General features: G+C 44.2%; 1 protein-coding gene across 1 annotated transcript in view; it reads right to left on the reverse strand.

The window, feature by feature from the left end:
- PYCR3 (pyrroline-5-carboxylate reductase 3) overlaps nt 1-16,769 on the reverse strand; it is a 183,617-nt gene that overhangs the window by 41,164 nt on the left and 125,684 nt on the right. The window contains exon 5 of the mRNA XM_069621766.1: nt 3,225-3,317. Within this exon, the coding sequence (XP_069477867.1) occupies nt 3,225-3,317 (93 nt within the window). The remainder of the gene's footprint in view (nt 1-3,224; nt 3,318-16,769) is intronic.

A 16,769-nucleotide genomic window follows, 5' to 3' on the forward strand; every position in this document is an offset into this window, starting at 1 on the left:
TTTTCACTTGCGTGCCAGTATGTCCTACTACTCTTTGGTGTGGTCTCATTCGGCAAAATGTGTCCTATCACAGCTCCTGCCCAGGACATCCGGCCAAAGAAAGGGTTTGGCCACTTTGTACTCTATGCGATGAGCAGCCTGAAGCATAGTAGTCCTTTATACAGGATCTATGTGATCACTGCGCCGCCCATAACTGCGCTGGCTGAAATGCTGACGCCAGTTACGGCGCAGCGATCATATAGATCACTGTGCCCGCTTCCCCGGCCTGCTTTTCCCTTCCTACCCCCACCCGCAACCCCCAACTTACCTGTCATGGCGGCGACACACTGTGTGCCGCCTGCACCCTGCCATCCCTGCGGCATCAGCTCCTCCCACTAACGTGGGTTAGAGCCGACGCCGCAGGGTGCTTTTTTTCCTTTCGTGTCCCCCACAACCCCGGACTCCCATTACGGCGCCCAAGTAGAGCGGGGGACACCCCCCGCAACTCCCGCTCTGCTTGGGCGCAGTAAATGTCACCCTCATTTTGTGTGCCCCAAAAGTCACAGTAACTGCGAGGGCGCACAAATGAGGGCGACATTTCAGTACAATTTCCTTTCTACATTCTGGGCTTTGGTTAAGTACCAGCAGAGTGTTCACTCACATGAATGAGTTGCAACTTCCTTTGTTTATTGCCAGCCTACTCTCCAATTCCCTGAAACTCCCCATGTAATCTCCCAGCTCAACCATCAATTAAGCAGATTAAACTTGTCTGGAAGTTTCAACAAGCACTGGCAATGCCAACAGTTTGGGCTTTCGTGTAGGCATGGGAAAGACACTTGCCAAGCACTGCCGGAGTGGTAGTAATTGTTCATAGATGGTAACAGGTGCAAAATGGTGCAAGTACCTGGACATCTTATATCAATGCCTGGTAAATGCCTAATACTTATACACAAGCCAAACCTGCTGGCTTTGCAAATGCTTGGTTTTTAACGTATTGGTTCTTGTCTGCTCACCAACTAGTTACTTGGCCACCCTCTGAACCTTATGGGGACCAGGCTCTTTTATGACCAGTTTCCCATTGCACTGCCTCCGTGCCTACCGCACACTAGGGACTGTATCGGCAACCCTACAGTTCCCTGCCTCCTTGCACTACTTACTTAGCGCTGGCCACCTCGTCGGCACTTACTTGAGCTTTGCTTATTGCACTCTCCCCTTCCCTACCCCTGGCACTTCTCCTTTCCCCTTCCCCTTCAATCGTCTGAATGACAAGGCCTAGTAAAATCATTTGTTTTGCGCCCCTTTGTCTCCCCTTCCTTGTCTTGTCGCGCCTAGAAACACTTGTGTACAGGCGTGTTATAAATGCCTTGTATCATACCTGGTGTATGACGGGCAGAGTAACTGCTGGCCATGGGGAAAAGTTGTGTAAGATCTGCTTATACACCATACGAGGCAAGCCCAAGGACTCAAAAGGACACATGAAAGATTCCATGCTAGCGTTCAAGAACCAACAGGACAGGAATAACTGGTTACAGAGGGAGTACAACCCCAATTCAGACAATGAAGATATACGGTAGAAGGGGGGTCTTTTAAACTAATCCCACACACAGGGGACACTAGCGAATGAGATCAATACATTGTGCTCAAGACCCAGTACCCGGGGATAAGTACCCACGGTGCTAAGTTCTCCGAATTAGCCCGAGGAATAGTAGATGCGCAAGCAAGTTTGATTGTTTGGTTTAGGTATAGTTCGTAGTAGCTGGGGGTTCAAGGTAGGTGTCACGTCAACCGGCAACTTAGCAAGGACCTAGGTGAGGAAGGTCCAACAAAGAAGACACCAGGAAACCCAAATCATGAGGTGAATAACTCAGCACCAGTAAAGACAGCAACAGGAGCCCAGCAGAATCCAGCAAGACATCATAGGTCGGATGTACAGTCAGCCACTACGGAAACAGTCCCATGACGGAGGCAATGGCCGGAGGAGAACTTTCCCAAAAGGCATCTGAGGCAGAAAAGCAGCAAACCACTTGGATTTCCTAATAAGGAAGACTAGGATGGACACCCCTAACCTTAAGTACCTAGGCCAGAAATATGGTACCAGGGATCCAGCAACTGCAGGCAAGGAAAAGTTCAGAAAGGCCAGTCAGTCCAACCAGCTACAATGGCAAGAAGCAAAGGCAGATCCCTAGATTGTATTAGCACTAGCAAGGAGGAATGAGGATGCAATACACAAGACAAAGGAGAGGCTCTCTACTATACGCAGAGATATCTTCGGTGTTATGGAATATTGCTCATCCAACTTGTAAAGTCAAATGTCTGAGAATTTCCTGCGGATTTGGAAACACTATTCGTTAATGACAAAACCAACTTATTTTGCTCATGATGCTTGTCCAGCTTCAGAAATTAAAGAGTTTTTTTCCTCCAAATGTTGCCCCTTTTTTCACCTTTCACTGAAAAAGGGCGGTTTCCCATATTAGTTGAAAATGGGACACGTGCGCCTATCACTAAAAAAACAACCTAGATGTGGAATGCTTATCCAACCTTTGACTTCTCTTTTTGGGCAAATCTTTAGAGAAAGGGGGTCACAGAACGATTAAATGTTTGAATAAGAAAACAAAAATGACAACTTATTGGCAGTCTTTCAATCTGGCTTACGAGCTGGGTGCAGTATAGGACAGTAATCCTGCACATTATAGATGACGTGTTCAGGTTTTGGATGATGGGGGAGGTTATTGTCTGTTGGTACTTTTGGATTTGTTGGCAGCATCTGTGAGCGAGGGGGTGCCCACACCAGAGGCCCATGAGTCAAGGCCCACCGGAAAATCTCCAAAGTACCCTATAAGCCAGTCCACCACCGCCTCGGACACCTCGAATGTAACATTTTGCAGTCTATTTCGGTTAGAAATTACATCCTTTCTGTTCAATTAATTCAAAGTGTAATATTGCGTTTGGCTTGTAATATAAGCAGTGTAGTGGGTGTATGGCAGTTATACAATGGCGTGATTTTACATATGTATAGGTTTACAAACGAGGATATTCAAAACAAATATTTGCACATTTTGTAAATGCAAAAGCACTCAATACAGTATAAAAGTACCCATGCATTGTGTTTTTTACAACTTAAAGTTATAAAACATGAGTGGCCTTAAGTCTTGAACTATATAGTAGATCTTTCAAAATTTAACAGCCGTATCTTGTTTGTTTTATTCCATTAGGTTCAGTTGAATACTTTGAAAAGATAAACATACCATCAGCGTCTGCGCTGCAATTCTATTGGCCAGGTCACTTGTCATGCCCATTTTCACAGCGCCATCCATTAGCGCTTCAGCAAACATATACACCTGGAGGGGGAGGGACAGAAAAAGGAGACGTGTGCATGGCAATATTCTGACAAGTGTGCATCACATATACATTGCCCAGCATTCATTAAAAGCAAGGAATGTTTCATTTCACTAATACAGGAAGGAGGGGATCACAATCTACAGACAGAAGCAGCAGCCACAGTTTCATGTTGAAAAGTCAACCTAATAGAACGAGATTACTACATTTAGACTTGATTGTTGACTTGCTATATGTCTGAATATATTTAACTAAATGTCGACTCCCTCAAGACTATTCTGTATCTATTAAATGATACATTTGGATAATCAAACCATTCTTAATAATCCTATAATGCACTTGATATAATGTAGGTCTTTAGATTATAAAAGTTCCTATTGTGAAAATGATGTAACTAGATTAATGTATACAGATGTATTTCTTTTGTATTAGATTTGGAAGGTTTCTTTAATTTGATTTTGATTAATTTATTACGCGCACCAGACAGAGTAAACCGTATTCAGGCGCAGATGACCACTAACCATGAGAGCATAAAGAAAAGCAGGAGTATCATTCGGTGAGAAGTTATTTAAACACAAATGTTTTTAACCTCTTCCTAAAGAGGTCGAGTGTCTCTCACATTCTAATCTCCAGAAGTTGGTTCCAGACCTTGGGTCCAAAGACACCAAATCTTCCATCTCCTCTGGAGACACATTTGGTTTGTGGAACACATGTCAAGAGTTTATCTTCCGAACGCAAATTTCTTCTTGGGTGGTATAGCCTGATCTTTTCGGCGAGGTAGTCGGGTGCAAGCCCTCTCAGGCATTTAAAAACTGGACAGGCCATTTTAAATTTAATTCTCTCTTCCACCCTCAACCAGTGGAGGGATCTCCGCATTGATGACATATGGTCCCGTTTCCTGAGCTGTCCTATTACTCTGACTGCCGCGTTCTGAGCTCTCTGGAGTCTAGCCACTTGTTCTGCTAGGTAGCTGTTACAGTAGTCCAGGTGGGGGTTGGACATTGCCCAGTCCTCCTTTGAAATGAACGGGAGGACATTTTCTAGTGATCGCAGTGCATAAAAGACTTTCACCTTCCACCCCACCAGGGTCTCACTGCTCAGGTTCTCGTGCCACATACAGCCCAGGTGTTTTTTTTTTTTTTTTTTTTAAAAAAGAGTACAGCAGTTGTTCCCCCAAAATCAATGGGGGAGGGGGCTTTGTCTCTCTAACAACATTTTGTCCTTTGGGCCGAACAGTATAATCTCCGTCTTGGCAGCATTCAACGGCCATGCACTTATTAAGCTCTTCCATACACAGATTCATTCTCTCAAAGACATCCTCAAGGTTCTGGATCTCGATGTTAAATTGATTCCAGCCCACCTCTTCTAAGCGCAAGCTATGCAAAGTGACTACTCTAGCTCGCTGTTGTAGAGTTAGCTATATTATGCTAGTCATCGTATTGATACTGCAACTTATACTCAACATGCAATTTTGGTCAACTGCAATCATGTTTCCTTTCTGTATTGTTCAAAATAGAGTACCTTGTCTTGGGAATCTTTTTGTAGCTTATAAGAATGGTTTGTCTAAAGCAGCCTGTCCTCGGCACTTTCCAATCACATCTCCTACGCCATTCTTACCTACAATACCACCATTTCCAGCAGTCACCACACACCACTAGCCTAATAACCCTATTTACTCTAGCACCTCTCACACCAAGCCACCCGCATCAGAGATCACGCAAATCCTTCCTATCACTGGAAACCATCCTTCCCACCCCATTTTGGGAGAGACCAGATGCCTACGTCTAAGATCCCGCACTCATTGGCATGGTCATGGAGCACACCCTTTTGCATATAGACAGACCCAAACCTCAGGCTCCCCCTACCTCCATTTGCCTAAAATCACACCCAAACAACCCCACCCCACCTCGTGCCCCAAGCAAGCCACCGAATCAACTGTCCCTAAACAAAAACCCATTACCAACCGCAAAGGGGCACTCATCAATGCCCGCTCCCTAGGAGCGGACGCAACAGAAATTCACGATCTTATACTTGATTCTCATCTTGATCTCCTTGTCATTACCGAATCCTGGTTGCACCAAGCCTCAGGCCCTCTGCTATCCCAGATGAATATACCATATTCAGAGCGGATAGGACTCATTCCCAGGGAGGCGGAGTCGCTATTATAGCCAAGACTAATCTCCAACTGAGATCATGCCCCATTGAAAGTGTTGATGGTTACGAATTACTTTTAACCAAACTAGCTATCAATGATAAATCCACTATTAACTTTGTTGTCATCTACAGAACGCTCAACTCAAATAGCCATCCAGAAATAGATATCCCTCTCCTGCTCTCCCCACTTATCAAACCCAATACCAAATGTATCATCCTCAGAGACATACATCTAGGATTCAATGATAGTCGCGACATCAAAGCTGAAGCCCTTCATTCAGCTTTTAAGGATATGAGCTTTACACAACATATTAACACCCCTACTCACATCAAGGGCAGAACCCTAGATTGGATCCTTACGCACAACTCCACCGCTGCTATTGATTCCATATTTCCACTCAGTTGGACTGATCATTTTAACATTCAGTTCACCATTATCACTGATGAACCCCTCCCCACTGAACAAAAATCTACTCACACCTATGAAGCCAGAAATCTTAGCACTATACTGAGCACAGCCCTAGACGCACTGTCAATCACCAGTGATAACCCATGTCTCCTAGCGGACATTTACAAAAACTGTCTTACTTCTACCATCAATGCAATAGCACCCCTAACTACCAAAACGAAATGCACCGACAAACGGTCATGTTTCTGGTTTATTGATGACTTAGTCCATCTTAGAAGAAAGAAACGCGCTTTGGAACATGCCTTCAGAAAAAATCCAACACCAGAATCAAAAAACGCATTCTTATTGTCTAACAAAAACTACAAGTCAGCAATAATTTCAACCAACGCGAATGCCTATAATACACGGATCAACAACGCAGCCTCTGATTCCAAAGACTTATTTTCCATCCTGAGAGAATTGGAAAACCCAATCCCCATTACCAACCCTACTATACCGAGCAAAGAATGGTGCACCACCATACAAGATGCTCTAGCAACCAAAATTAAATTGTTGTGAACTAAAATTACCACCAAAAAGGAACTGTTAGCAAGTAAATCTACCAATGACAAACACCCTCTTAACCCCATTACTAATACCAGCCCACTATTCGCCTTCACTCCAGTCTCCCAAGAATTAGTTTGTAACACCATCTCCAAACTTAAAGCTTCAAATTGCAAAGGAGACGCTGTCCTAGCTCACATAGTTAAATCCTGCGCCCATGCACTCACACCCATTATTACGAACTTCGTTAATGCCTCATTTAAAGCTTATCTGATACCAGCTAGTATCAAAGAAGCCTTGGGCGGCCCTCTACTTAAGAAGCCTTCTCTAGACCCAACTGTACCTACAAATAACAGGCCAATAACGACAGTCCCCTTTCTACTCAAAATCATTGATAAAATAGCCTATAATCAAGTACAAACCCATTTAGAAAATAACCAACTTCTTGGCTTAAGACAATCTGGATTTAGGCCAAACCACAGCACCGAAACGGCTCTACAGGACCTCAATATCCAAATGGACACTATTAGAGACTCAGGTAAACTATGTATCCTCCTGCTATTAGACCTTTCTGCTGCGTTCCATTTAGTGGATCATGATAAACTCTGTGCTACCCTAGCTAATGACTAACTTCTCCACGGATGCAACTATGGGGATTAAATCCTTCCTAGCTGACCGAACTTCTAGAGTCACTATAGCGAAGGAAGCAGCTGACCCCACCCACGCCCCCATTGGAGTGCCACAAGGCTCCTGTCTTTCACACACACTTTACAATGCATAAACTAAGCTCCTATTCTCAGCCTTAGATGATATGGGTGTCATCTACACCAACTTTGCGGATGACGCCCAGATCCTCATACCACTCTCAGGTAACTACACCCATGACACCTTACTCATCAATAAAATCTATGCTATTATCCAAAACTGGATGGCTCTAAATAGCCTTTGTCTCAACGATGAGAAGACCGAAATTTTGATAGTGGATTCCAAATCTAACATTAGTACCCTCCACCCTGACTATGCATCCATCAACATTGATGGTACTACCATACCAGTCTTGAAACAAGTAAAAACCCTAGGAGTTTTCTTGGATGGCAATCTTTCCATGACTAAACACATCAGCAGCCTCTTGTCCACCACAGCATACACAGCGAAATTCATTTCATACAATTCCTCACCCCTACTAACTGCGTCACTTTGGCCAGAGCACCGATTCTCTCACGACTCAACTATTGTAGTGTTTAAGTACCTCAAAATCTAATTTTAAAAAAATGACAACTGATACAAAACAAAGCCCTAAGAGCAGCTCTAGGCATCGGGACATCCGACCATATATCTAATATCAGGAAAGATCACCACTGGCTACCTGTTGCAGAAAGAATCATATTTAAATCACTCTGCATAACCTAGAAATGCCAACAGGACACAGATCCTAAGTACTTATACAAAGTCATTAAAAAAAAAAGTATTCGCAAGAATACTAAGGTCTAACAACCTCCGACATTTAGAGACACCCCGATACAAGAATACTAAAGCAGGGGGCAGCAGCTTCCAATATTTAGCCCCTAAACATTGGAATTCCCTCCCCAATAGCATCAAAGAAGAAGGTTCCCTCTCTGGATTTTAAAAAACAAAATAAATAAATAAAATCACTCAAAACTTGGCTCTTTAAATAGAAGAAAGGACAACGGTTTGGAACGGGTGTAAATATGCTGAATGCAACCTGTATCGTCTACTTGTGTGTAACTTAATGTAATCATGTTTTTGAATGACTGCATTGTGCAATGTGAGAATTATTGTGTGTAATATGCTAATTTTGCTCTGTAACCTCGCCGTGATACCTAAGGGTCTGGGCGTGTAACAAATGTAATAAATAGATGTATAACTGCGTATCGTCTGCGTATGAATGGAATCTCAGGCCATACTTCTCAAATATCTTAAAGACCGGGCAAAAGTACAGATCAAAGATCAGGGGGGGGACAAGACAGAGCCCTGAGGCACCCCACATTCAGCTCCAACATTTCTGAGGTGAAACCATCCAGTATTACCCTCTGAAATCTGTCTTTAAGGAAAGATTTGAACCATTTTATCACCTGTTCAACACTTTTCCAACATGCCCAATATGTTGTAACGTAATCGGGTGGTTCACAGGGTCAAAGGCTGCAGATAGGTCCAGCATCAACAACATGGTTGACCCTCCCTTATCCTCAGCCTCTAGCAGGTCGTGTACAGCCAGGAGGGCTATCTCCGTACCAAAATAGGGACGGAACCCAGACTAAGTTGTCCAACAGTCTCTCTCTGTCCACGAATGCCTGAAATTGATTACACACGACCTTTCCTAAAATTCTGGTCGGCCATATCAAATCAGCCACTGGCCCGTAATTCATTACTTCCGGATCCAAGTTAAATTTCTTTAGCAGTGGATTCACTCATCCTTTTTTAGCGCTCTAGGGACTTGACACTCTTGTAGTGACTTATTCACAAAAGGTGGTAATAAAGGGCGAAATATTACTCGCCAGTCGTTTGGCTGTACATGCTGGCATTCCGCATGAAAGGTCATTAGTGGGCTTCAATTGACCGATGGGGGCGAGAATCGCATCTTCATCCACTTTTTAAAAGTGGAAAACTTCTTCCCCCTGCTTCCTCTCCTCTTGTTCATTTTCTCCCCCTGTACTTTCCTCCAACCTTGGGGACCATCCCTGCCCTATACTCTTTTGAATAATAGCAATCTTTTCTTAAAAAAAACAATTACATGCGTTTGCTTGTTCCTGGGAGGGAGCCATAGTCGTTAGCGCACATACCGGATTACTAAATATTGAAACCACCTCAAAGACAGCCCTAGTCTGGTTGCCAGCCTGTTTAATCTCTTCATGCAAGAAGCTCCTTTTTGCCTCAAACAGGGCTACTTTTTAAAAAAACTGCCTTTGCTCTAACAGCATCGTTATTTAACTTAGAAAATCTACAGGTATTCATGGCTTGACGAAGCTGTTTCCATAACAGAGCAAGCTCGGGGCCAAACCAGGATTTACACTTCCTGGTCTTTTTTTGTTTCAAAAGGGGCAATTTAACCTAGCTCACATGTGTAATTAAATAATACAAACAAAATTAAATGCTAAAGATGCCTGTGCAATGGGCAAGATTACGTGCGCACACCCACAGCCCCAAACGGACAGACTTCCTTACTCTTTGGCTTCGCCCCCACTTTCCTACTCAGACCTTCCTTAAAGCTCTGCAAGGCTCCTTGCATAGCATTCCACAATATCTAAAACCCAACAAGCAACTAGCAGCTACAGCCTGGCCCTCTCAGAAAGAGTCTTTTCCCTTGCATCTCCAAGTCTTCAAAGAGAGGGAATGGGATCTGTGTGATAATGCGAGTTAGGCTTGTTCCGTCTCACTGGCCAGGAGTGTGAAAGGGGCCCCTAGGGGTCCCTCGTGATATGGAAACAAGGCAATAACCATACACGAAAAGATGCGCCAGGCACGAGGTTCAAATTCCCAATGCTAGGGTTTATTGCAAGCAAAGATAGTCCTAATTGGCCAATTCTGGTCTCACGCCCCGCGACGTGAGTTTCCTAGACCTTGAGGGACGCAAGAGAGCGAATTACGTACATCAGTTACATATATACAAAATGCATATCATACAATCAGTTATGTCATGTTTAACACCCTCCTTTATTAAGTTTTTTTGAACTCGGGATGACGATGGACTTTTCCGACAGGTATGACAATTATGACACTTTCGATGTCTATTCTAGTAACAATGTGCAATTTAGAAAGTGCAGAGGCATCTTTTAGTTGTTGAACAGAACACGGTGGTTCTGTTCTTGGAAGCAAACTGCACACGGGGGAAGAGCCACATTCCATGCTTTGCTATCTATGAGGTGCTATTCGTGTCCTGGGGGCCGACACGCTCTACAGGGTTTTGCGAAGGGGGGCCGTAGGAAGAGCATAATTCACGCCTTTAGCGTTTTATTCTAACATATTCTACCATCGTACGAGACTGGCTGGCAGCTGTGAAGTGATTAAATGCCCTGCAGCTCTCCCTCAAGGCTACAGGGAGGGAGCGTGGGCATTCCTTTCTGGGCTACTCATGAGGAGTTTTCAACGAACTCCTCAGTCCCGCGACCTTGCTCTTTCATATTCAGACAACAATGTTAGCAGTTGAGCAGAGTAAGCAGAATTCGCAAGAATTGCAAGCTGCAAAGCAATTTTAGACAGAAAGCAATGAGCAATGGTTAACAAGCAAAATGGCGATTCTTGCTACGCTTAAAATGGCCGCTTGTTGGTCAAGCATAGCGGTCTATATTTCTATAATTCGGTGCATAAGACGGTTGGCCTACGGCCTTCATGTTACGTCTGTCATTCAAATGAAGGGTATTCACTTTTCCAGATTGACAAACCCTCCTTTTGGCCGTATGCCAAACGTCTTATTAATTCTTTATATCCTCCTCCGATGAGGATAAGTCTGGGGTATCTATGTCTGATCCTTTCATGCTATCATGAGCATCATCTTCATCATTAATGTCTATAGCCATGAATTGTTTTACTGTTTGTGTTTAATCAGTGTCTGTTATTCCGGCCATCCGTTTGTTTTCCTCTCGACAACATGTGCATACATCCCTTAGTACATCCATCAGTTATTTCAGTGCAAACTATTGGTAAGCATTGTATGCAACAGCAACATGTTATGAATATACCAAGTACCACCATTAGTATCGAAATTAACTTCCATCCCCAAGACCGCAATAATCCCCAAAACCAGGATCCTATCCCCCAGCCCCCTTCTTCAGTAGAGAGTGTGGAACTTAGGACACGTAATTTCCGGATTGCTTTAAATATCGTAGGGGAGTAATCATCTATATACACACAGCATGCAGTTTTTACGAGTTTGCAAACTCCCCCACAATCAACTAATATTATATCGAGAGCCATCCTGTTTTGGAGTGCCATTAGTCTTATTCCTTTTTCTTCTAACGTCATATTCGATAAAATATCTGTTGTTGAATCTATTGTATTGTTTAATATTCTAGACAGTTTTCTTATATTGTAGGAATTTTCTATTTGGGACAAGAATGGTATAAATGATTTGGCTATATCTATTGCTATCATTCCATCCTTGCTACTCCTTTGAGTTCTACCTTTTGTTCGTCTGGCTACTTCTGCCGTCTCCAAGAGGAACACTCCTGGAAACAGTAGACCTAGGTAGCATGTGCCTCCCCAGTTCCTAGGTAACCATGGATATGCTTTTTTTCCCCCACATATAAAGTAAACAGGGTCCCCTACGTACACAGGTTCTATTTCGTGCTTTAAAACCACTGTGTTCAGGCAGTTGCTAAACGTTCCTATTTTATAGGAACCCTTTTTCATAGGGGAGCAGTTTCGGGGCTGTGATCCACTGTATAGGCAGGGGGCACAGCATCTTTATTCCACTAATCCCTCATTCGAAATGTCATTACTGATGTTTCTTCTGCTGGCGGGGTTGGTCTATTCTGCCCATGTAATCTATCTAGTCTTGTTGTCTTTCGTGCATTCTTCCTCATGGGATCTGGTGAAAACACGCGAGCTTTGTGGAATATGGAACAACCCACAGGTCTCATGATCACTTCCTCAAATTCATTCATATTGGTCTCATCTAGCTGACCCGTATTACACTTGTTCCATTTCCCAAAGAACATTGCACTCAATGATACTTCACATGAATAAACCAATGGTAACGGTTGTACATACCAGCCTATCCCTTTCCCACTGTGCTGTGGTAAATGGGCACAAACCCAGCAATCTTTCTTTAAAACCGCATGGGTCATGTTCATGATGAGCAACAATGTATTGTAGCCGTATCCTTCTCTATGTCTTTCTTCCATTGGGGGCAAAGTACCAGTGATTACATGAACCGGGCTTTCAGTAGCTGCTTTTGGCAAAAGTGTTTCTAATGGGTGCACGGACTCCAGGAACCATAGTGTAATAGCCGTTATTGTTGGTACTACCATACTTAAGAAACACATGACTAATGTCCAAATCAGTACCTTATTCCTTTTACCATGCTTTTTCCCTAAATTTACAGTCTCTAAATCTATCATCTTTTCAGCAGGGGTGCAGGAGGAGGCTGAAACCGGTCTTGATTTGTTCTTCATCGTCCTTCTTGCTGGCAAAGTTTGTTGCAAAAATGTCTCTCGTTCTTGATGCCAGAAAAGTTCAACGAAAATGTCACAGTTCAATTCTGCCAGCCCTTTCACAGCCTAGATCACCTATCCACTCCGAGCAAGATTAGTTGTGTTTTCTTTTTCTCCCACTGCTCAGACGATTTCTGAACAGTTCTTTATTGATAGAGTACTATGTGCATCCAGCTTGTCCTGTTCTGGCTTAGGACACATGTACTTTTATAAGCGCACCGAGGAGCCGTGAGTCTTGAATTGTCCGACTTGCACAACTCTCACACTTCTCTCCTCTACGCCCCTGGCTCCTACTCCATCCGTGAGTGGATCCAAAGGCAAAAGAAAAGCACCAAAGATCTGTGGATTACTTTGCCTGTCGAGGCCGCAAATTATACCGTTTCACTCCTGGTATTGTATTGATCTGTAAATAGTGCCGTTGCACTTCCAGTATCAGGCTCAGTGTCAGCCTGCAGCACAATGATGGGTAGCGATGAGCGCCGTGGCAATGATGTAGTTTCTTTCTTTGGCTTTGGTGCGTTTGCAGAAACTGGTGGGCGCCAAAGGGGTACACGAGTTGTTTCTGCTCGTGTTTGCAATGCAGGGTTTGTGTCGCTCAGCAGTGATGTTATTTCTGCTGAGCAACGTTGGGGCACTTTTCGCCCTTTCCCCTTACTGGCAGCCTCCTCAGGCTCTGTTTCGAGTTTCACTTCTCGCTCAGGCTGATGCTGTGGCAGTGGACTGGCAACAGTTTCTTTCGTTTCCGAGACAGTTTCCTTTCTCTGGTCGTCGGAAGTTGTCAGCAGTCCTGGGAATCTTTTGGCATGTGTCACATGGATCCATGCCTTCCGTCCGTCCACTCGAATGGCCGTTTGCGTCGCCAAAAGTACTTGGTAGGGGCTGCGCCACCTGGGTGCTAATGTGGTCTTCCGCTCAAAGTTCTTTATTACCACCCAACTTCCAGGCTCCAGCGAGTGCCCCGGACCGGTGTATCGCACTGGTAACGCCTCCTGCACCTGCTGATGAATTAAACGCAACTTCTGGATTAAAAGGCCACAGTACGTGCTTAACATAGGATGCTCGACCTCACAATCTTTTGGGCTGCGGTGCGCACCATACATTTGCCGGTCTCCCCATTATAATTTCATAGGGGGAGAGCCCAGTTTTAGCCTGCACAGACGTGCGCATGCACAATAGCGCTAGGGGTAATGCATCCACCCAACTCAACTTGCTCCCAGCACAGATTTTAGCTATCTTTGACTTTAAGATACCGTTATGTCTCTCAACAAGCCCGGCAGAACTGGGATGCCTGGAACTGTGGAATCGTTTCTCTATCTGCAGACCTGCACAGATCTGTAGTACTACTGCGCCCACAAAGTGCGGGCCGTTGTCTGACCACAGGACACGGGGCAACCCAAACCGGGAGAAATACTCCTTCAACATTACTTTTGCCGTTGACATGGCCGTGCAGTCTTTTAAAGGATATGCCTCCACCCACTTGCTGAATGCACAAATCACCACTAACACATTTGTAGTTCTGGCACCTTTCCATTTCTATGAAATCAAAACGGATCACCTCAAATGGCATAGAGGGTGGGCCAAAACTACCTACTGGAGTCACGGTTCCTTTCCCTACATTGTGTTGCAGGCACGTAATACAAGTCTGCACTAGCCTTTCTGCATTCTTTTTTATGTGCTCATTTTTCCATACTGTGGATAAATGCTGTACCATCTTCTTCGCGCAAATGTGGGTAGGGCTATGCGCCATTGTAACCATTGCGGTTACGTAACAATTTGGCAACATTCAGTTCTTGGTCTCTTTGTCCACCCAACATCCCTCCAAATCTAACTCAGCAGAGCCCTCAGCCCACCCCTGAATCTCTTCGGTCGTGGCCTCAGCCTGCATTTCTTTGACTGTGGCAACTCCATTCTCTATCATACAAGATACCTCCTCAGTTTGTACTGTCATCATTTTATTTCCCAAATCTGTGGCGGTTTGCTTCGCAATCCTGTCTGCAAATGCGTTTCCCTCTCCCACTTTACATGTTACTTTTTTATGCGCCTCGCATTTCACTATAGCTAGACGCTTTGGAAACGTGAGTGCAGACAACAATCGCACAATCAAAGGGCCATGCTGAATCCTGGCCCCATGTGATGTCAAGAAACCCCTCTCAGCCCAGAGTCGGCCAAAGTTATGAACCACACCAAAGGCGTACTGGCTGTCAGTTTAAATATTCACATTCAAATTCTCAGAGAGTTCACAGGCTCGGGTCAGTGCTGTTATTTCTGCGGCTTGTGCCGAATTGTAGGGGATTCTTCTGCTTTCTACAACACTCTCTAGGGTAGTAATTGCATATGCGGCCGTTGATGTGCCATCAGGTAATTTAAAACAAGAGCCGTCACAAAATAACTCCACATCTGGCTCTTTCTGAGGGATGCCGCTCAAGTCAATTCTTCCCTTTGTTTCTTCTTCAGTGACCATTAAACAATCATGGGGTGGTGATTCGTTGTCACCAATTTCTGCTATGGGCAGTGGCATTAATTCTGCAGGATTCAATACGCTACTCATAATTTGGATGTGGGGTGCAAACAAGATGAGCTCATATCTTGTTAGTCTAGCTGAGGTGAGGTGTTGCGTCTGTGTCCTATTTAATAGAACGTCTATAGCATGTGGCACCATCAGAATTAAGGTGTGCCCCAATACCATTCCTTCCGTTTGTTTCACTGACGCAGCAGCCGCTGTGACGGATCGCAAACATCGTGGTAGTGCGCGCACTGCAGGGTCCAGCGCGGAAGAATAATAGCCGCACGGCCCATTTCTTCCACCTTGTTCCTGTGTCAAAACCGCCAATGCACATCCTTCACTCTCACTCACAAATAGTCTAAAGATCTTTTTATAGTTAGGAGTGCCTAAAACTGGCGCAGCACACAATGCAGCTTTCAATTGCTCAAACGCTTTCTGACTTTCCTCATCCCACTGTAAAGGCATAACTGCATCCTTTTTAGTTAACATCATCGGCTTGACAATCAACGCAAAATTACTGATCCACTGCCGACAATAAGAGGCCATGCCTATTACAGCCCTCACTCCTTTTTGAGTTTTTGGAATAGGCATACTAGAAATACTTTCTATGCGTTCTGGTGTTAATCTCCCTTCTTTCGAAAGTAGGTAACCCAAATAAGACACCTCCTTCTGATTATACTGGAATTTCTTCAAACTTGCCTTGTGACCATGGGTCGCCAAGTGTGTCAATAGTAATATAGTACTTTCTTTGCAGATCTCTTGTGTCAGCAGCTAATAACAAGTCATCTATGTACTGCAAGAGTACGCAACCTTCGGGTAATTCTAGCATGTCTAGCTGCTCTTTTAGCGCTCTGCTGTAAATGCTCGGGCTTTCTGTGCATCCTTGTGGAATGCGTGTGAATGATCGACGACCTAGAGTGAACGCGAATAGATATCTACTGCTTTTATCCTCTGGAATGCTAAAGAACGCGTTCTTCAGATCAACTACACTAAAGTATTCTGCAGTGGCCGGTATCATTGTTAGTATTGTTGTGACATCTGGGACCAAAGGGAATTGTGGGTCTACCACTTTGTTCAATGCGCGCAGATCAATTATGAAACGATAGGGTACTTCATTGCCTCCTTTCTTGTAAACTGGAAGAATCGGGATGTTGCACGTGCTACCTGCAATTTCTTCAACCGCCCCCAATCTCACCAGGTCAGTAACAATACTTTTTAATCCCTTCTCACCTTCAACAGAAATGTTATACTGGGGAATTCGTGGTAATGTAACACCTTCTTTCCAAGTTATTTTTGCTGGCTCTATTTTCAAGCATCCTTCATCGTTATCATGCATTGCCCACAGACAGGTTGGTACTCTACTTAGCTCTTCTGGTAACGCTTTTGACATAAATTCCGTCACCGGTGCATCGTGAGGCCACATCGTGAGGAACACCCCATCTGCCGTACAATGTATAACTGCCCCCAATTTTCTCAACAAATTTAATCCTAGCAAGTTCTCCCCAAAATTTTCTGTCAGAAGAAATTGACTTTTTTCCAGTAAATGGTCCTATTGTAATTGGGACAGCTTCGGACATGGGGTTAATTACTGGTGTACCTGCGAACCCTACAGAAACATTATTTTGCCCCGACAGTGGGATCTCCGGAACCAAGTGGTGGTCTATCTGTGCCCCTG

This window comes from Ambystoma mexicanum, chromosome 5q (assembly GCF_040938575.1).
Source record: "Ambystoma mexicanum isolate Mex_15411 chromosome 5q, UKY_AmexF1_1, whole genome shotgun sequence".
Taxonomy (NCBI): domain Eukaryota; kingdom Metazoa; phylum Chordata; class Amphibia; order Caudata; family Ambystomatidae; genus Ambystoma; species Ambystoma mexicanum.